This window comes from Cyrtonyx montezumae, unplaced genomic scaffold (genome assembly GCF_038088225.1).
Source record: "Cyrtonyx montezumae isolate F1298 unplaced genomic scaffold, pur_monq_1.0 scaffold_7, whole genome shotgun sequence".
Lineage (NCBI taxonomy): Eukaryota > Metazoa > Chordata > Aves > Galliformes > Odontophoridae > Cyrtonyx > Cyrtonyx montezumae.
This window is the reverse complement of record NW_027072078.1, coordinates 13,886,240-13,908,151: the sequence shown is the minus strand read 5'-3', so window position 1 is coordinate 13,908,151 and position 21,912 is coordinate 13,886,240. Positions and strand designations below refer to the sequence as shown.

Below are 21,912 nucleotides of genomic sequence, written 5' to 3'. Positions count from 1 at the left end.
AGTTTAATTTTAATTGCCTGCCCCTTCCTCTCATTGTCATGGTACTTTCATCCCCTCTGTTTTCCTGGAAGAGAACATTATTGTTGCTGTCTATTTTAAGAAATTCACTGGAATTTCTCCTGCAGTGCAGCGAAATGTCTGGGCTGGATATGTTTTAATATTCTGTATTATGAATATTTTTTATATCTCTGTAATTAAAAAAATGAAGTTTTAATGACTGCTCTTCTATAAACCCTGGACTGTTGCATTTGCAACATAAGAAGCTCAGGACAGACAATGCCAGGTGCAGCTAGAATATTGCTGCAGCCCCACAGCATTTTTTTTAACATTATTCAAATTAGTCTCGACACTCATAATTCTGTTGTTTCCTTTATTGCTGTTGTAAAGCAAATGGTTCTTTTATACAAATGTTATCTCCTGGCTATTAATTCAGCTGTTATTTTGGATTATGGCACTCCTGTTAAATTTAGGAATGTAAAATCTCATAAATATTTAAGCTTCAGACTGACATGGGAAGAAATTGTTTTTGACTTGCTTTGTTAATACCCTGTTGTTGAATTTGCAATAGATTTGGAATACGTTGTTATTTCTCTACTGTTTGACAAAAGGAAAAACAGTTGCAATTGAGCAAGGGCTTCAAGTGTGCTCCCTTGAATTGTAACAGGTTGATAAATACTTTTTTTTTTTTTTCTAGTCTAAAATTGCAAGGGAAATACCTGTTTTCCATTGAGAGAACAAGAAAGATGTTAAAACTTTAATCAGAACCCTCTTCGTGGCTAATGAAAATGCAGCAGTAGTTTTATAAGGATGGTTTCAGTAGAGCAGTTCCAAGCAGGGCTGCTTAAAAGTTAGGTAGTTCTGTTTCTGCATTTGTGCTCTTTAAACTTCTTTCTGAGAAATAAGTAAAATGGGCAAATGTTTTTCTTCTATTGTAGATAATTTGTATAGAGTACATTTACTACATGGTGAGTATATCTTATTAGTATACAACCTGAATATCCTCCAAACTCTGAATAATAACCAGGGGATAAGAAGTCACAATTTTTTCAAGACCAATGAAGGTCTATGTGACATAGTTTGGGGCAGCGTTACTGTTTCACATCCAACAGCATCTTCACTCTTTCTTTACACTGGAAGTGAGTACATAGTTTTTCAGACAGATATTAAGGAGTCATAAATCCCATCAGAGCCATTAAAAGAACTATTTCAAATGTTTCAAAAGCTGTTCCAAAAAAGATGTTGAGTTTGTTCAATTCGGGTCAGCAGGCTGACAAAGTAATCAAATATTTATGCAGTTAACCAAGCCTGCTTCTCTCCTGCACTTTCCTTAGGTTGTTCAACTGTGTCCTTGGCTTGATGAGTTTGTTTCATTTCTCATGTCAGTTAACCTCAATGGCTTAATATAACTGAAAAAAGAGTTTTCTCCAGCTAGCAGCTAGGTTTGTACTGCAGTGTTTCCATTGTTCAATGGCAGATTTGCACTCTATCTTCTTATAAGGTATGGCTGAACCAGCTTAATCTTCATATAAAATAATAATGGAGGTGACAGTTTTCTTTTGTCTAGGAAAATGTTCTTTTCAATAACTTGTCATATGGTGCAATATTTCAAAGCACAAGTTTGCAAAAGGAAGCTGTTAGATAATTGTTTACAAGCTCTAAACTGTGAAGGTGTACTTACAATGGCATGAGCAAATGGATATTTTTACCTGCATATGATTAGCTGGATGTTCCATGCTAGCTGACTCCAGGCAAGTTTAACAAATTCAGCGTGGTCTGGCACATGGCCTGTGGAGTGGACCCAGCCCCTCTGTGAGGTTTATACCTGACCTATCATCCTCTTGCTGTTGGGGAGAGCAAGCAAATGCTTCTTCAGCAGAGCCAGCCTCCTCCACCTCCCTTCTCTGGTGAGATGAATGGCAGCTCTGAAGGGGCACAAGAAGGGCAAGCAAATCCTTGATTGCTGCTGGCCCCTCCACCTGACTTTGGGAGATGCTGCCACTGGGCCACCCAAAACATGACCATGTGTGCAAAAGTATTCATGAGCCAGTCCCACGCACTCCCTCGTATATTTTTGTGTGCACAAAATTCTTGTTCCTCTCTTAAAAATAGAATGTGAATCTGCTATCAAACGGGAGAAAGAAGATATGAGGTTTTCACTGTAGCTTATTAATTTTGTTTTGTTTTGTTTTGTTGTTACTTTGAGAACTATTTTTGCTATGCATTTCTTGTATTACTCTTGGTTCTATGTGAACAGTATAAAGCACAGGGTTCTTGCATGCTTATAAACTTTAGGACATTTGGATGGGGAAATTCTGCAGAGCAGAATATTTACTTTGCATTTCTGAATGGTAGCAATTAAAATTCACAGCTGCTGGCTGTCCAGATGTTTCTCATATTACAGCATTGTAATTTGCATTGGAATACATTGTGTTAGTAGCTATTAAGTGGTCAGCTCTTCCAGCCTAACTGCTGTATGAGAGCTCCACATACAGTTGGAATGGTGATTGTATTTTTTCCACTTGCATCTGGTTGTTCTCCTTCCCCATGTTCCCCACCTCTGTTAGCCTGATCAGTTTGTATTTTGAAGATGAAGGCTTTGTTGCTTGGAATTCACATCCAGCAAGGGACATATTGGCAGATCAGAACAGATGTATGGATGGTTTCTTTTAAGAGACACATTAAAAAAGGACTTAGGTTTGAATCAGAGCTTTCCCTTTCCCTTTTTCAGGCAGCAAACATCCCTCTGGTGTCAGAGCTTGGCATTGATGATATCCATTTTGATGACTTCTCACTTGATGTGGATGCCATGATTACTGCAGCCCTGAGGATGTTCATGGAACTTGGAATGGTTCAGAAATTTAAAATTGACTACGAGGTAACCATCTGCTCTGCAGAGATATCTGCTGCTTCCATGTTGGCACTGCTCTGTCCATTTGCACACATTAAGTAGCCCTGATAAAATTTGTACTTTTCATTTCAGACGCTGTGTAGGTGGCTTCTGACAGTTAGGAAGAATTATCGAATGGTTTTGTATCACAACTGGAGACATGCTTTCAACGTGTGCCAACTAATGTTTGCCATGTTAACTGTAAGTATCCATCTACGGACACAGTTCCATAAGATCTTTTACTGCTATGTTGCCTTACCTGTCTAAATGTTTTCCAGTATGTTTTTCTGGTAATTATAATAATCATTCATTTGCAATGGATATGCACACAGAATTAGTTTATTCAACTTAAAATGGCACATGTTTGGCAAAACCTTGTAGAGTTTTAGTGACAGTGATATCACAGGCATATTAAAGCGACTGAAAACAGATGGAAGTCTTCGAGTGAGCTTGTTATTATGGCTCTTCATCTTACAATAATGCTTTTATTTTAGATCTCTTTAATTTGACATTTATTTTGGACTGTTAAATTAGGACATACAAAAACATGGAAGATTAGAGTCCTAGAAGAATTATTTTGTTGATATTTAGTATTTCCTTCTTCATTTCATCCATGCAGTTATGAAAAATACTGCCTCAAAACATTAAGAACATCTTCCTCCACAGCAATCTAAGAGAATCTTGATTTCATCAGACACTGTAGTATTGGTGCATTTTGTTAATGTTAATGAAATGTTAATTTCATCACCATCAGTAGCTGCAACTTCTCTCAGCATACAAGTTAATTCTGTTAAAAATACCAGTGTTTTTACACTATCTCCTCCTACCCCACATAACCTAGCCATGTGAAGTAACGCATGTTTAATTAGTTAGTTCTTGCAAACGTTATCTGTAAAAAGAGTGTGGTTCTGGATGTTTAAGATTCTGGTTAATATGGCAACAGAGAAGCAATGTGTCTGTGTATGTGCAACACTTTTCATTGTGTTATTTATTTATTTATTTATTCCATATCTCTAGACAAAAATTCAATTGAAACAAATATTTTAGGCTTTAAGAAATATCTGATGTTCATAAGGTGATGCTTTAACAATATGGTTGATGCATAAACTTACATTAGCTAATTAGAAAAGCATATATCACTAAAAATCATCTTAGAATATTTTCATGAGGATCCAACAATAGGTGGATCCCAAAAGCAAAGGCTGCATTTTCAAATCCAAGAAAATTTCCCAGGGACAGGGGAGCAATATTCTGACTTAATTACTGAATTGTCAGCTAGCATTTTCATGCTATCAGTCTGTGTGTTATCAGTGGAGCCTGCACTGCCAGTGCCATTCATGCAGCAGTGAGATCACCAGATCGGTCAGTTGCCACTGAAATATTTCCACTGTGCTACACAGCCATTAGATGGGCTGTGGCATGTTACCTCTACATGGGGCACGGCTGGCTCTAGTTTGGATTTCCAGCTGTCATCCCTGGTTTGACATGATCTCTGTGGCACAACAAGTACCTTGGTTAAGAAAAAACAGAGCATAATGTCCCCAGCAGGCAAATGATGTAGCCATGTGCTGGGTCTGTCCTGCAGGTTGTGTAGGTTAGGTTCTGTGAGCAGTTAGGGAGCTCTGTCACACACCGTGAGATGAAGCAGAGACTTTTAATAAGAGACAGAAGTCACCCCTTCTTTTTGGAGTGAGATTGTGCAGCTGGGCAGAGTCAAACAGCCGTGTCTTCTTGCAGGCATTTTCTGTTTTTCTTAAATGAAAATTCATTGTAATGTAGGCATTGGTAGTTTTTAAAAGTGCTGTGAGCATGGACTGCATGTTGTCGTTGTTAAGTTATATAAAGATAGAAAGTTTTTCACTCTGAGCAGTAAGAGTTATGTCAGACATCTGGGAATTACGTTAATTTCTGCTGAACGCCCCCGGGAGTGAGGAAACCACAGCCCCAGCCTCTACACAGCTCCTCTGCGGGGGGAAAGTATCCTCTAGATGGAGCTCCGAGGCCGGCTTTGCGGCAGGTTTTGTTTTGGGTGGGAAAAGCTCTCCTACCGGACACCTCCATCTCAGCTGGAGGCAGTCAAATCGCAAATCGGCAGCCAGCGGGGAGGAGGAAGATCGTGGTTTTTTGAACAGCCAACAGCAGGCCTGCGAGGCTGAAATCTGCAACTACGTTCAAACCTTAATTTCAGGATGCTTTTAAGCAAGCACTGTGGGAGCACAGATATCTGTGCGAGGTCATCTAAGATTTTCAAGCTCAGCTCATTTCAGTACGTGGGCTTCTGGTGAGCTGAGCAAGTGATTCCAGGTGGGCTGCTGGGCATGTGCACCAGAGACATTTGACTTTGCCACCCCTTGCCCTGCCTTGCTGTGGCTTTGATGGAAAACGGAAGTCAGGCAGTGTAGGATCTGCCTTAGCTATTCTTACTTTCAGAGATAGGAAGACTGATTTTGTGAAAAGAGACATAAAAGTGATAGTCATGAGACTAGTAATAGCACAAGGTTTGCTCATACTGCATTTTTCTTGGAAGAACCATCCTACTTAGTGTGTCTCATTTTCATTTTATTCCATCTGCAATAAGGGAAAATTCTCTGCTTTGTCGACACTGATTTGTGCCCAGTACTGTTTTGCAGTATTAGTGTGTACATATATGTCAATATGCAAGACCCCTTCCTAAAGTTGTAGGCTTTTCCTGGCTTTTCCATGAAAACAATAATGTTAACTACACCACAAATGTAAGTGGATAGGTCTATTTCAGGGAGTTGTCAAGAAGGTTTGACCTAACAGTTTGGACATTACTATGTTATATGGTAACAGGTCAGCCTCTAAAGGCCTGATCATGCTGTCCTTGCTAACAGGAGCAAAATCCAGCCAGGCTAAACAAGCCAACAGAAATCCTGAAATACTTAAACCAGGTGCTTCACTCCTCTGTCAGCCTTCTGTATGTGTACCGTATATTCCTGTATGTCTAAATATATATCTTTTTCTCTCCAGTTAGGCGCTGGAGAATTATAAGCCCAGTCCTTTGAGCCATACTTCAGACTCGCCCAAATATTCTGAAGACAAGCACTGAAGCAAGGCAACTCTTGTGAGTTAGGAATGTCACATGAGAGTAAACCACAGGATGAAGCTCAACCTTGATGATCAATGTCTTTGCCTAGCATGATCCATATTAATACTTAGTTCAAAAAGTAAAAATGAAAGTCAGTAATAGAAAATTAAAATCATGTCTTGCGTGCTAATAACAAAACATATTATGTGGAGCAAGATATAACAAATGCGATTCATTTCCTCACGTGAGAGAATGACCTCCATAACTCACTGGAGACTCTGCCGCTCATGAGTTATGGGTCATTTTTTTTCTGGTGAAAATAAATTTTACAGCGCCATCATCTACTGCTATATATATATATATTTTTCTCTGTGTAAATTCAAAAAATGAGGCAATGTGATTCTCTGAACATAATGCAAAAAAATAATAATAAAAATAAAAAATTCTCTTACCATAACATACTTTTAAAATTGAACACTTTTAAGTGAAATATGTTATATTTCTCTCATATACTCTATGACAGTATTTTTTTATTAAATGTTGAATTTATTTTCAAGGTATTGCTACTGTCAATAAATTCCTTAATCAGTTTCCCTGCATTTATGATACAAGCTGAGTCTTTGAGTTTAATCAAAGCTTCAGTTATGCTGAAGGCTGTTTATTATAGTATCACCATTCTATTATAAAACTTCTATTTTAAGTTGCCTTAACTCAGCAAAAACACTTTCTCTCAACTGAAAGTTGACATATGGTACATTTTCAGTTACAAACCTCTTTTCATTATTTTTTTAATTCCTGCATCAACCTTTATTATTTTCTGTTATACAGTAGCAATGTTTAAAGAGTAAAAACATAAAATACTAATTTTTTTAGAGAATTTTTTCTGCCTGTGTATCTACTACTGGAATTTTAAAAAGAATCAGGAGAAGCCCTTTCATAATACTTAAGTTAACCTGGACACCAGAGGATATTACATGAATGGAATATTTTTTCCTCATATTTAAATATCTTCTTAGATGTATAAACTTTGCAGTTATAAAGCTTTTGAAGCAAGTTCAGTACTTCGCTAGTTCATGCTAAAATGTACTCTTGAGCACCTGGAGCAGAGTTGGTTCTCTGTACTGCCTAGGAATTAACCACAGCCACATTTTAGATGGTGAATACAGAGAATATTTGCTTTCCAATATGCATTTATTGAAGTAAAATTTGTGGTCTTCTGTGTGAATGGCAGAGTTCTCACTTGGTATTGGTATAATGAGTGGCATCTTTCAGTAGGCTGTGTGTTCCTGCAGAAGTGCAAGGACATCAAATCCCTTTATTATTCACTATTTTTGTATCACTTAATGCTCTTTTTGCTAGTGGGTAAAACTATGCCACACTGAAAATCAACGGCATTCAAGATTTCTTACATACTGTTCAACCTAGGTTTTATCTTCCAATACAAATGTATTATATGTTTCCTTTATAAAATTTCCTCTCTTGCTAACTGGATCATGTGGCTAGTCAGAGAATGTGGTTTGAGTCTGATACTGCAGAAAGAAAAGGGTTGTTTTCCAGTTCAGGAATTCTTGCAGGCAATATGCCCTTATGCTTCTGAAGAATTAAGAACCATGTTATTTCTGCTGTGGGTAAGGTGCACCAGACCTACAGTATCCCAGACAGCTTTCAGAACCTCAGACAAGGCCTGTTCAGGGTGATTGAGGTTATCAATAGCAGCGGTATTTCTTCTATGGCACAAAGTAGTTCAGGCAGGAAAATTGCAATAGCACATCTCTTCTTCAAGAGGTATAGTGGCAAAAATATTTGTAGAGTCCATTCACACAGGCATATCTGGTCTGAATTAGTTGTGGGGGATTTCAGGACATCAATTTTCAAAATTTTCTATCATATTCAAGTGGGTATCTGCAACAAAATTATGCCTTTTGAGATTTTCCTCCTTAAACCACGCCACTTCATTTCATGTGTCACAGATAACAAATCTCTTAATTGTTCATACCATTTCTGCATAGTATATTTTAACTGGCATCTTTTGTAGGTCTTTTGATTTAACCTAATAGATGTCTTTGACAGTAAGGCCACCTTGAAATTGAAGAAATCTGTGTTAAAGTACTTATCTGAACAGTAATTTCAAAATGAAATCAATTTTGTTTTGTATTTCTCTGGTAAGAGATTGCAGTTCCTGTCTTGCTGTATAGTTACTGGTGTTTGTTTTCAGCTTTCTGGATAGTGGGGGAATGTAATACTGGAAATGCAATGGAGAGAAGATAACAGATCACTCCAAGGACGTATCTATTCTGCTAACCATCTAACATGCAGCAGGGAACATAATATGACAATAAAGCATTTATCTTCTCTTTACTGAAATGTTCATGCTATCAAAACAAAGTTGGCTGTTGCTTGATGGACTAACATTACTTATCCCTTTTGCTACTGATAGTTACAGCTGCCATTTTTTTCTGCTCTCAGACAGCAGGATTTCAAGAGGTTCTGACTGAAATTGAAATTTTAGCTTTGATTGTGGGATGCTTGTGTCACGACCTTGACCACAGGGGAACCAACAATGCCTTCCAAGCCAAGTAAGTTTTCTAATTCTTATTACTTTAATTTGTTTTTCTTCCAAAGAAGAGCAAAAGGTGACCGGGATAAAGAATGAAACATTAATTTCAGGCTTCCCAGGCCAAGGCCAAGAATTCTTATTCCTGTATGTAGTGAGGGACTATCCATCTTTATAATTTCCTGTTCTTTGGAGTAATTGCTGCCTTGTCCTTCAGACTGTTGATTGGGTTAATCCTTGTGAGCTGACACTGAATATTGAAACGTGGTGCCAAAACTTGATGTTCTTGTCTGGCTCTATAATTTTTAACTCTGGTATTCAACTCAGCAAATACTGGGGCTTTCTATCTGGATTGCTTATGCTGACTGGAATGTGTTAAGCACAACCTATTTAAGCTATTTAAAAAGAAAAAGGAAAACAACACAACTGAATTCCCATCCCAACAGTTTTCCAAACAGTTTAGGCAAGCTCAGAGTACAATTTCAAGCATATGGAGAACAAAACTACTACCATCGTGCTGGAGCTCTGATGTATATCTTCTGCAGCGGTTTGTTGAAATACCTGCTCCATATGCCGGAGTTCTTAGAGCCTGTTTGGAGACCTGCTGCAGCCAGGTGTGGGCTGTCCACTCGATATGGTCAGTACTCACTCCAACACAAGGCTGGACCTCACAGGCAAATTCTTACATCACCTATATGAAATTTTCCACTCCAGACCATTTTCAATTCCAAAAATTGATGTCATTCTATTCAAGTTGCTTGGGACCTGATACAGCAGACCTGACTCATGTTTGTTTTTACTGTCCAGGCTGCTACCCTCAGATGCATTGCTGAAATAGCAGCAGATTAATGGAAAGATTGAGGGTACATTGTAGAGTTGTTGGTAACAGAACTCTATTGACCAAGATCAGATTGTTTCCAAAACCTGCTTTTGAAGTAGGAATAGCCTGTTTGCTGCAGTGTGTAATATGCACTGGCTGCTGCGTTTCTGGGGGTGAGTATCCTTAGTGAACATCACTCATACTGATGTTTCTGATGTTTGCTAAGCTGCCATTTCCTAAGCTATTGGTGCTGCTGTACAATCTCAATGAAACAATGACACTGTCTGTATCTTCAATCACTATAGCATGGAAAATCAATTGCAGTGCTCAGAAGACAGAGCTCATGGTGCAAAGGTTACCAAGCACTGCTAGATGGCTGTTCACAGCTGAGTCTTGAAGAGAATCAAAAGAGACGAGACAAATGGGAAGCTCAGCTGATTGATGTTTATGCTCCTAATTTACCAAAATGAAACCTAAGATTTACATCCAGACCATTTTAGGCTCTGATTAAGTTAACCACTTCTGTACTGTAACATTACACAGCCATATCTCTTGTGCAGAGAAATGACTGAGTTAAAGGCAGGGATTTCAGCATTAGACTGCTATCACTTATACTTCCTCGACAACTGAATACAAAGAGGAGACTGCCATTTTATGGCTCCATAAAGAAATTGCTGAAGACATTTAACAAAAGACAAAGATACCCACACATACAAAATATCCCTGAAAATGGAAGTTGCAGTTTTCATAACAGCAGCAATGATTTATTCCGCTAACATGACTTATAAATTTAAGCACATTTTCCTATTTTGTGTTCAGTGTTCAGCACTACTGTTCTGTGTTCTGAAAGTTCAAGAGGCATACAATGTAGGCAATATCACTGCTGTCTGAAATGGCTCTGTTATATATCTCAACACCACATTCTCTAGGGATGATGTTTCCTGGACATCTTTCTCTCTAATATAGCTGCTTCTGATAATTAAATAGCAGTATGGTGCAGTTTTATAGTATATTTTCCTAGGAGACTCTTTCTGTTTGTCTCTAGCATAATCTCTTGTTCTCATTTCTCTGAAAAGAAAACCCATCTTGTCGCTCTAGGCTGGGTCCCAGAAGTGAAGTAATGATGAACAGTAACTATTCTGACAATCCAGTTCAATTCTCTGCACCTCCCAACAATTCTCTATTTAATAACTGTATTTCATAGGTTTTTGTTCTTTAAACTTGGGAAACGCAAGTGCTCTGTGCCTTTTGAAGCTTAATTTTGTTTTAGATAATAAACATGATAAAAAATACATTCTACAGATACTAAACTTTACTTTTACATTTATTACTCTCACTGCTGTTTTTTTGTTTACATTCTTGTTTAAGTGCATGCTTTAGATATAGACAGAACCTCATTGCATTTTAACTTGTTTTTTTTGTTTGTTTTTGAAGGCACATACTCACCTTTTTGTAAGTTTTTTTTTTTTTTTTTTGCTAATATCTATATCTACTAATAACTGAAAATCAGAAGTAATGGAAGACTCAGTCTCTTGACCCCTGCTCAAGGATGATGCAATCTTATTTTTACTGCACAGTGGTATGCTGTGCTGTAGCATTGCTGAGGCTCCTTGGAAGTTGCATTCCACAACTTTGTTCCAGGAATTATCTTTAGTCAGCTGATGGTAATTTAGCATAAACATAAATGCCATGTATTTGAATCTAAGTAACTATTTTGATCCAGCCAGTTCTCTCAAGTATGGTTGCTGACATGGACAAGGGTGAGAGTGGCTGCATGCTTTCTTTACTAAATTCTCTCTGAAATCTGCTTCGTAAGCAGCTAACCACCATTTGTTGACTCTTCTCATTCTGTTTCAGGAGCGGATCAGCCTTAGCTCAGCTCTATGGCACATCTGCTACCTTGGAGCACCACCATTTCAATCATGCTGTCATGATTCTCCAAAGTGAGGTACAAAGCATTACTATTAATCTCACTGTAAGCTGCTGGGAAGTTTCAGCCAGGAAAAGGCAATACCACATTCAGTACCTTTTTAATGCCCTCTCCTTGAGGAATTATTTATTGGTTACCTCAAAGGTCACAACTAGCACAAAATTAAACAATTACAAATACTGGTCGTAGATCCCAAAGATTATAGCTGTCTCAATCAGCTATGGGCAAGGAGAATATATCCTAATTATATAATCAGTTTTTACATCTTTTTACACAGATTATGCTCAGGGCCTTATAGGTAGATAAAATGCTCTTACTTTTCCCCACAGGTGTTGTGTTGCATTCAGTGTATCTCCGTCATCATTTACTGTAACAGTGTGATTTATTTAACAGTCATCCTGTAGCCAGTATTTTTATTCTGGTTCTGCATTATTTTACTAATTTTGGGTTTTTGTTTTTTTTTAATTAATATCAGCAGTATTGGTCTGTCCAAAATACACACTGCTATTCAGATTCATATAAAGACATGGTTCCTGCCTAGAAGATCTTATGCTTAACACTATGGAGGTTACACTACTGTAGAGGTGTTTTAAGAGGGACAGATACATGATCTTCGTGAAGATGGATATATTTTTTTAATTTACAGATAGCTTTTTACAAAATGTATTCAGTATATATAAAAACAAGTGTTATTTATACAGCACAATTAGAGACTATTGTAATTTGCAGTAACTTTTTCAAGAGTTATCTAAGGATATTAATTATAGGCAAATGGGAATCAGGTAATGGCTTTACTCTGTATGCAGTGTCACAGAGATCAGTCTTGGGATACTGACTGTGCTTTTAGTGTCCAGGTTTTGCACATAATATTTACACTGCAGACATGGTAGAGTCCCAGCATTAGATTTAAACAATTCAATCTGCTCAGTTCTTTAACCTGGTTATTTAAAAGATGATCCCCTAGTAAAAAAGCTCTTTAGCTAGCAGAGAAAGGCAAAAAATGACAAAAAGCAGCATTTGAAGGCTAAATAGACCAATTCATAGGGGTTAGGGAAAAAGTGAGGTTGTTTTTTAATTTTATTTTTTAAACCAGTGAAACTGACTGCTTAAAGAAACCTTCCTAATTCTTGGTGTTTTCATGACTTGGAAATTTACTTCTCTTCTGGAAGCTTCTTAGAATCTAGAATCTTTTTCAGATATAAGATTTTACCTGAACCACAAGTCCTCATCTTAAATCACTCAGGAAACTGCTTCTACTAGTCCTCATTTTCAGATCAGAAAGTTAATCACACAAGATTTTTATCAAGTAGAGACTATTTGCTAATAGAATTACTACAGCATTCATTTTTTAATAAATACAGATTTGGATCCTCCAAACTACTTAAATAGACATATCATCATTCGCAAGATGAGCAGTTTGTTTCAAATATACTAAAATTAGATGGTGTCCTATGCACCTATGTTGATATCCTAGTCTGGTTTTGCCACCTAAAATGAAACGTAGAATACTGTATGATTAAATTTTCATCATGGTGGACGGAAGACATATTTATTCTCTACTTCTGTTGTGCTAACCTCAGTATAAGTAAATCTGAGCTTTGTGGCGGAATATTTTACACATGATGAAACAGATCAGAAAGGTTAAAAAAAAAAAAAAAAGATTGACAATTTTGTCAACTGCTCCTGCTGTAATAGCTGCTGTCTTCCTCATGCATTTTGCTTTGTTGATTTTTTTTAATTGCTATGATTTAAAATTTGTTTTCTTACAAATAAACTACATTTTCAAATCCTTTTCAATGCTTAGCTAAAAAAATAAATCATTTCAGAATCACAAAGGCCATGTTTTATGCATGCCAATTATATTTTTAGACCAGCTGTGAGCTGATTTGTCAAACAAATAACTAGGAACCAACTATCTCTCTAAACCTCGCCTTGTCTGTTCTCAGACCTATATGGTTTTAATAATCCTGTTGCTGGAAAATTCTCAGTTTTAAGTGCATTTGAATATTCCTTAGTAGTATATAGTAGTGCATAATGAATGTGTGCAATACAGTGCTAAATGCCACCAAAATAAGACTGTTTACCAAGAACATCACTGATTCTATGGGTGGTTTCATAGGGAGATGGTAGCATCTCTGTCCTCCTAGTTTTCAGAATTTCATGTATGGAAGTACCTCTCCACTCTTGAATAGCAATATTAAATAGTTTGTATCCCTTTGTTCTGGCTTGAGGAGCACCTTTCAAATTCTTAAGCCCATGGCTCCTGCTGAGTATCCTATTGAGCCTTTAAACCACAGAAAGTTGTGGCTCTTCAGCTTGTGTAGGGAAAGCTTGTGTATGTGGTAAGAATGCAATAATGGGTCAGAGCGAGCAAACAGGCTGTTTTGAATGAAAAACTGATTTAGTGCCTTTGACTGCTCTAACAGCAGTTTGTGTGCCTGCAAGCAGTAGCACAGATAAATCTATTAGGAGCACAACTCAAAAGCTGCAATGCCTAGCACCCAAAAACGTTTAATAAGTGGAAAGATTGAGATGTATCCATAGCTTTCCTCCATAAACTGAGTCTGTACAGGGTAGGAGTAAAAAGTAAATCTTTCCTCAAGAGGCTATAATTTCAGCAGAGTTTAGTAAAACATCCCACATGCTTGATTACAATTGTCAAATCTTACACCCCGATGTAATCTCCACAGTGTTAACATTATTATTTTGTCATAGATTTGCCATGAATCAGAAAAGTGCTCTGCTAGAGAGAAACAGTAGACTGTTAGAAAGAGTTAGAAAAGCCTTTAAAAAACGATATTGATTGTTAGTCCTTTACCTTCTTTATCTCTTTCATTATAGGGTCACAACATCTTCGCTAACTTGTCCTCTAAGGACTACAGTGACCTTATGCAGCTTCTAAAGCAATCAATATTGGCAACAGACCTCACTCTGTATTTTGAGTAAGTATTGGCATTTCTTCTATTTGAGAAATGAAAATTCAAAGCATGTAGGCTAATGACCTATTAAATACCAGTAACGATATATAATATGAAAAATTAATGTTTAGCTTTGGTTGAAAAGATTTAGTCTAATACTTTGTATATTACAGGCTAATAGAAACATCTCAAGTGTCTAAGTTTTGCTTAAATGTGTAATGTCTGCATCAAGAAATGATGAGGGAAAAGTCCTGGGCTCATACTTGAAAGCAATCCCAGGAATCAGCTACAGTTTGTTGCCATAAGTCTTCTGTCCGTGATGCAATATTTCTTCAGATGTGTAGAAAATCAGTGACATTTTAGAGTTCTTTTCCATCATTTTAGAGTTTCTACCAATCTATTCTAAAAATATTATAATTTAGTAAAAGAGATGGATACTGAGGTAATGAAAGCATACATGTTGCTTTTTGAAGATAAATTATGTTAACTTGCATCAGAAGAGAAATGTGTTGTGGAAAGTTTAACTCTTCATTTGCAACTGAAGCAACTGACACTTTTCTCATCTGCATGTCAGATCTCAAAGTGGTCATCAAGTTGATGCTATTTTATGTTTTTAAAGTGCTGTTATTACTAAGACATAATTGCGGTAAGACTGGAGTGTGCATGTAGCTGGAGGAGGCATGATGCCACCACCACAGGATAGGGCTGGAGTCCCCTCTGGCATGTACCTGGCTGACTAGAAGGGAGAGCACCATCAGGTGTGCAGCTTTGGGGTACTGCCTTCCTAGCCTTGGCAAGGGTTTGTCCTTAGGATTTTTTGTTGGATGCCCATTAGCATCTTATCTCTTATATCACTAGGTAGCATTTGGTAATGCTTCCCTCAACTTTTAGAGGGATGCACGTAGCACACAGTAATCGAGGAATCTGATAGTTGGTACCAAATCAGTTTTCCAGAAAACTTCTGGAATTCTAGAATTCAACAATTTATCTTTAACAGTTGATTGTAGAAAACAAAACAAAACAAAAAAACCTAACTGGGATGCTGCCATGTTTGACATTTTTTATTTTTATTTTTCTCAGTACTGGGTTATTATTTAAATAATTGTCTCTGAACAATACTGGCAGCAGAGATGCTGATGTTCTTTGTTCCCTGCAAGTGCATTCTTAAATACATTGTACTTTGCATATTTATGAATAGTTTTACTGTAAATAACTTATAAAATCAGCCCATCTTTGTAGCTATGAAGGTCCTCAGGAGGACAAATCCTTTTAGGCAAATAATTTTTGAAGCTCTTTGTTAGGCTTGCTAGGATCTGGAGGGCTGGTATGGCAGTGGAACATGCTGACAGTTTTAAGTGAGGTACAAGGACAATGGGGATGTACAAAACAGGTTTTCCTGTCTAACTGCAAATAACAGGAGTGCTGAATTGGTCTGTGCTGTCAGGGAGAGAATGAGTAGAAGGGACTTAAAGGGCCTGCATGGCCCCATGGACTGCCCTGGCTGATACCCTGCAGCCTGTGAAAGACCTAGAAAGCCTAACGCTGGGGAGGGTCTGCAGCAGCACCCTGGGAGGGAGGTCAGACATGATGGGAGTTCTTTCCACTGCCTGCCTTGACTACATGAGAAACTACATGATCAAGTGGTCTTTCTGTTTTTAATGCAGAAAATAATGTCCAAAGAGGACATCAGCTAAATTTTGAGATGGAAAATGTACTTAATTTTAGTTGGATAATTTTAAATGTTGCTCACAGATAATACAACAAGCTGAAAAACTGAACTAAAATAATGTTTATAGAAATCAACTGATAATGGTGTCTTGAGCCACTGGACTGTAAAGCAGCTGATTTGTTGCATTATAGTAAGTTAGCTTTCCTTTTCAGACCATATACAAGAGTAAACATAACTCAAAAGCATTGCAAAATTTCTTAAATTCTGGCATGCTATGGTGCTTAATAACGTTAAACCTCTTCCTGCTGGACACTGTGCCTAAGCAACCAGCAGGAAACACTGAATTGTTTCCTTTTTTACATGGATGCTTTCCTTAGACTGACTCCAATGTCACAGAGGATTTCTAGTATGAGAAAGACTGAAACTTCTACATCTGTTCCCAAGAATGTCAAAGCAAGACTTAACATTTTCTGTTCCTGCTTTTATGAAACTGTGTACTTTAAATTTGAATGTGAGGTTTTTGGGATGCCATCTTCCTGAGCTTTCATATTTAATAATTGCTGACTTTTTATTTCCAGTAAATATATGAATATGAATTGCCCAGAATAATTAATACTTCAGAATGAAACAATTTGTACCCATCAATTCTGTAATGTGAAATCCTTAATATTTTATTTGAAGAAACATAAGGGATAAGATATCATATTTTTCTGTGTTCTAATTGCTGTTGTGAAATCAGTTACATAAGGGCCCCTGTAATATTCTGTCTGTTCATCCAAGGCAGTGTTCACAAATATGTGCATCCCCTTGAGTATCAAACTTGTAGTCTATGCCACTCAGACTGTGCTTTCAATAATTACTGTTGAAATTTTCAGCCTCTCTGAAGTAAGTGTGAAAAATACAGAACTCTGTAAACTTCCTGCAGTTAGGAATCTCCCATGAGATGAGGTGCTGGGCTGTCATCCAAAACATAGGTATTCGGATTCCAGGTTTGATGCTAATATGTTGTGTCATTGTAGGAAAGTTGTTCTGTATTTTTGTACCTTAACTTATGTCATATTTGGGGCAGGATTTGTTGTGTATTTTATATGTGGTCACACTCTGTGCAATAAGAGCCCCTTGAAGGCCAAGTGTGAGTTGTGATAAAATTACAGGCTATGACAAGTCAAAATTCTGGTACTCAAAGCTTACTTGTTGGTTGACTATTAAAATGTCCCTATACATGGAGACTGGCAAGATCTTCTGAAAGACAAAGCATGAGGTCCAGCAGGGATACCTAAAGTCAGTGAGAACTACACATTAAAGACAGCCACAGTCTCAGCATTCTGTGTGCTGGAAATAACAGTAATTAGATGGCTCTGAAAAACCCTCTGGAATCCAGGAGTTAAAAAGCATTTTACAAGGACAAGTAAAGTGAAGTGTGTGCATAATTCAGGGGTATTTCTATCATCTGTCTGTCCACTTCTGTAGTTGAACATTTCATGCTTCCAAGGTATCATTTATTTCCTTATCTGCAGAGGCTATAAATACAATATTGCTTTTACTAGGCAGCTCTGACATTGGTAACAGACATTTATAGAACATGTTCGGAAATTAGTATGTTTCGCTTAAATGGACTGTCAGCGTAACGTCTTTAACAATAATAAATGAGGTGCAATGATATTGTATCACTCAGAGAACCATGTTTCTACTGCAGTGTTACCCAGGAAGTGTCTTTTTCCCTTTCTGACAATTGTTTTTTGTTCCAGGAGAAGGACAGAATTCTTTGAACTTGTCAGTAAAGGCAATTACGACTGGAATGTTAAAAACAATCGAGAAATATTTCGGTGAGTGCTACCATTTCTTGCTTTGTGGTTATTTCAACATATAAGAATCTCCTTAAACAAATATGGTTATGTTGTGGAGAAAAGACTAGAGTAATAAGAGAAGAAAGCTTGTTTTAAAAAATGCTGTCATGTGTTTCATATCATAGATATGATTTATAAATTTAGATTTACTAAACTTCAGCAGAGATAGATTTAATCAGCACAACTTCACCTTCCATTCCCATTTCTGCCTCTGTCAAGTATTTTTCCCTTTCTCCCAGCCTCACCAGTTACTGCTCAGCCTTTCTGCTCTTAGAAAAGTATCAGCACTGTGCCTTAGGACCCAAAGGTCCCCCTTTTGTGCTTCCTTTTCTCTCCTCCTCTCAGCTCTTTTCTTTCACAGGCTGTTTCTCTCCATTTTTTGTTGTCTCTAACTGGGAATTACCAGATACGCAATACTATTCTACCACTCAAGAATGACATAAGCAAACACCCTATAGATACTTTAAATGGTGAGAGTGCACCCCACATCTGAGATATATTTGCATATGTATGTCTTATTAGATCCCAGTTTCATTGAAATTGTTTCCTTCTGGGTATTTTTTTGTTTTAAACAAAAAAAATTATCCTTTTTGTTTTCCATATCATTTCATTCCACTCCTGATTTCAGACTCAAGCTCAATACATTTGATGCTTCATTTTCAGTGCCCTTGTTCTTCATTTAAACTTTCTTAGACTTTTATCTGCATCATGTACTGTACATAAACGCTTTCTACAGCTGAATGGTTTCTTTTTTCTAATGCATATAAAACATGGCTGTGGCTAGGTATTAAACTATAGTGGAACAGTATAGCTCATAGTAAATCTTAAATTTTTATTGTAGATGAGCAGTAGAAACTGCTTAAACAGTGTCTGGGTTGCCTCCTGTGGTTATAGGTTCTCTTGCAACAGCAGTCACTTCCAAATAGGCATATAAATTAATCCAGTTTGCAAGTATTAGTATATAATAATACCCTTGCTTATATCATGTGAACTACGTGTTTTCTGGTATGTATATGGTATATATATTTATATAAATAGTATCAGGGGTACTGCAAAATTAGCTGTTACTCCCTTGCAATGCCATTCCTTCCCTAGTATTCAGTGGACAGTACCAAAAATTCATCTTCTGATGACTTGAAATACAATTAGGGTTCCTGGGCACAATTGTGATGTAAAAGCCACGCTGATCACTGCAATTTCAAACATGTCATTCTTTTCTGGAGGAAAAGAAGGTAAGAGGGCTGACATTTTATACATATTTATATTATTTATTTATGCATCCAGAGCAGAGTTGTTTAGAAATCCAACAAAGGTTGATTCAGCTTGTATTGTTCATTTCTGTTTTTCAGATCAATGCTAATGACAGCCTGTGACCTTGGAGCTGTGACCAAACCGTGGGAGATTTCAAGACAGGCAAGCCATGATTAATAGCAGGGCTGGGAGGAGGCGGGACTGGCGGGACAATATTCCCAGGGCCCAGGCTTACAGGGACCAAAACTGGAATCAATTTACAGCAGTACTAATTCTATAAAAAATAGCAGGGGGTTCTGTGAGAAATACTTTATTGCTTAATCTTTCCATGTATGCATGCTGGTAAGCAGCACATTGGTACCTGAGGAGATCTGGTTTTACAACCTTTCCTCTTATTAACCTTTTAAATCCATATCAATAAAAGGACAGATTAAACAGCAACAACAATGCAAACCACGAGCTACATGTAGTTTTACTTCCTTGGTTCATCCTTAAGTTTTCCCTGGCAGTGGCAGAATCATCCCTAAATCAGGAAATGATCTGCAAACTTTGATAAACTATTTTGTTAAAGACAAATTCTTCTGTTTAAGAGACTATGTTGATTTTTATCAACATTAATTGGAAAAAAAACCTCAAACCTACAAGTGTAGCATAGAGAAGTTTTTAGCATCCTGTATGTAGAAACAAAGAAAAATTCAGGCTTTTTCTGCTGAGTAAGTCCAGTAGAAATATATATATAAAACTCAGCCCCAAACGCTGACTACAGCAAATAATTTCAACACACTTAAGCAAGTGTCTGTCTTACTTAACAAACACTTGTTCTAATAGTCTTGTCCTTTACCACACAATTTTCCCACTTCTAGCAATCTTCCTATACTTGACACCCTTCATTAATATTTCTTATTTCCCATACTAGTAATTCTCTGTCTCTCATTGAGGTCCAGAATAAGTCAGTAGCAGGTTGGGTCATAAGATAGGGCTTTGGAGGAATACGCAACAATAAGAAGCAGATAGAAATATATCAGCACAGCCAGGTGTAGGTGAGCAGCTGCAGTGAATTTGACAGGCTTAATATCAAAGCTAAAAAGATGGGTTGATGAGAAGCTGGACAAGAGAGCTAGCTATCAAGGTAGGAGCAGTCAAGTTTCTTGGATAGGGATGCAGAATATAGAAGGAGATGAAAGGGACTTGCTCTCTTCTGCAGTAGTATCAAAATAACAAGCACATTAACACAGTAAAAAAGCATTAATGTGGTGAGGGCTTCAGCTCAGCTTGCAGTTTGTCTAACAAGTCTTTTTTGCTTTTATAAGCAGACACACAAGAACAAAAGCTATTCTAAAGCTATTAACTCTCCTTGGCCAGAATTAGACCATTTCTCAAAGAAATTGGGGATTTTTTTCTTATCCTGCAGTAGGAAAATGAGTCAAGACTTTGAAGTGCCACCTAGCCACTGCTGTAATCTGTGCAAACTCTTCTCACTTTTCCTCTTTAACCCTGTGAGCCTCTGAATTTTCCTTGACAGCCAAAATGTCAGGTAGGGTCTGTTTCCCACGTTGTGGTGTTCAATTAGTGCTGAACATTTTGGCAATCTGTTCTTTACTCCTACCACTTTAGAAGTTTGCACTTAAATTCCCCTGAAGCCTAGTGTGCCTAAAAAACTGTGCCTAAAGGAGAAAGAATATGAAAAGCAAGAGAGAAAGAAACTGAATTATATGAATAAATTAATAAAAATGAAATGTAGGAAGGAAAAATATTAGGAAGAGAGGACAGACAAAAGAAGAGGGAAATAGACACAAGGAGAAATGTGATCAGAATAGCAGTGAAAGAAGAATGAGATTACATCTTGATTATTTTTAATGCAATACACTTGGCAAACACTTAATTGCTGTTAAGTTGTTAAATTATTCCTCTGTCTGGTGTATTGATCCAAAACTTTATTAGTGCTCTGGGATTACAAACATTATATAGTTTCAAACTGTGTGGTAGCCTAGTTCAAGATTTAAGAGTACTTCACAACACCACTTCACCTATTTCCAATTTATTTTAGTATTCCCTATTTCAAGTTTAGCAAGCTCAGGATTTGTGTAGGTTAGGTACTGTGCAGTTGCCAGACTAAAAAATTTTGAGACTTTATAAGTGCAGGTTCTCTCAGTTCACCCTGTTATGCCTTGGTGCTATGAAATAGTGTCTTATCTTGAAATCACTTGAAAACTCAAAAAGCAGACATGACAAGAATTTTAGGAACTGAGCGCTATTTTCAGTAGGTAAGTTTCTTTCTCTTTTTTTTTAAGTATCTCAAGTGTCACCTGTGCCATCTTTCTAAGTCCTGTACTTACGTACACTTTGTCAGGGTATTATATCAGAATTGTTCACTGTTTGGTTTCTTAAAATTCCTAATGTTTCCACTGTTAATTTTTTTATTAAAACTCATTCTTTTGAGAAATATAAACCTATGTTGAATAGAATAACAATCTTTGTTCACAAAACTCAGAAAGACATTTTCCAATTTCCAACCTGCATGTCTTCCTTTTGATTCAATATGATAATTGCAGTCTGAGTTCATATTTAGATATTCATGTATTTTTGTGATGACAGTCATGAAAAAGGATTAACTCAAGAGCAGAAAAAACCTTTATGATTTCACATTAAATTAAGACAACTGAGGTTACTGGTTAATTAAGTTCCTTTGACAAGTGAAGTTGTTTATACAGGGCAACAGCCTGTAAATACCCAGAGAGCTCTTGCACATTTTACAAAGCACTTTTACAGACATAATTATGCGTGCCAACAAGAAGCTATCGTTTTCTATTCTGTTCTCAATATTTGACTATGTTGCATGCAACTGCAGAGTGCAACCTCCACACTGCAATGTCTTTCCTCAGTTGATTCTCTATTGAAAGGTGATAAATGTGACTCTTCTTGGTGTGGCTATTTATATCCACTTGTGTGCCTCACTCTGACAAGTATACAAATACGTGCCTGACATC

The 21,912-nt window shown here is 37.1% G+C and overlaps 1 protein-coding gene across 1 annotated transcript in view; it reads left to right on the top strand.

The window, feature by feature from the left end:
- Positions 1-21,912, top strand: part of PDE11A (phosphodiesterase 11A) — a 117,791-nt gene that overhangs the window by 82,825 nt on the left and 13,054 nt on the right. The window contains exons 11-17 of the mRNA XM_065750598.1: positions 2,729-2,875; positions 2,981-3,088; positions 8,403-8,512; positions 11,168-11,258; positions 14,082-14,182; positions 17,576-17,653; positions 19,024-19,087. Coding sequence (XP_065606670.1) covers positions 2,729-2,875; positions 2,981-3,088; positions 8,403-8,512; positions 11,168-11,258; positions 14,082-14,182; positions 17,576-17,653; positions 19,024-19,087 — 699 coding nt within the window. The remainder of the gene's footprint in view (positions 1-2,728; positions 2,876-2,980; positions 3,089-8,402; positions 8,513-11,167; positions 11,259-14,081; positions 14,183-17,575; positions 17,654-19,023; positions 19,088-21,912) is intronic.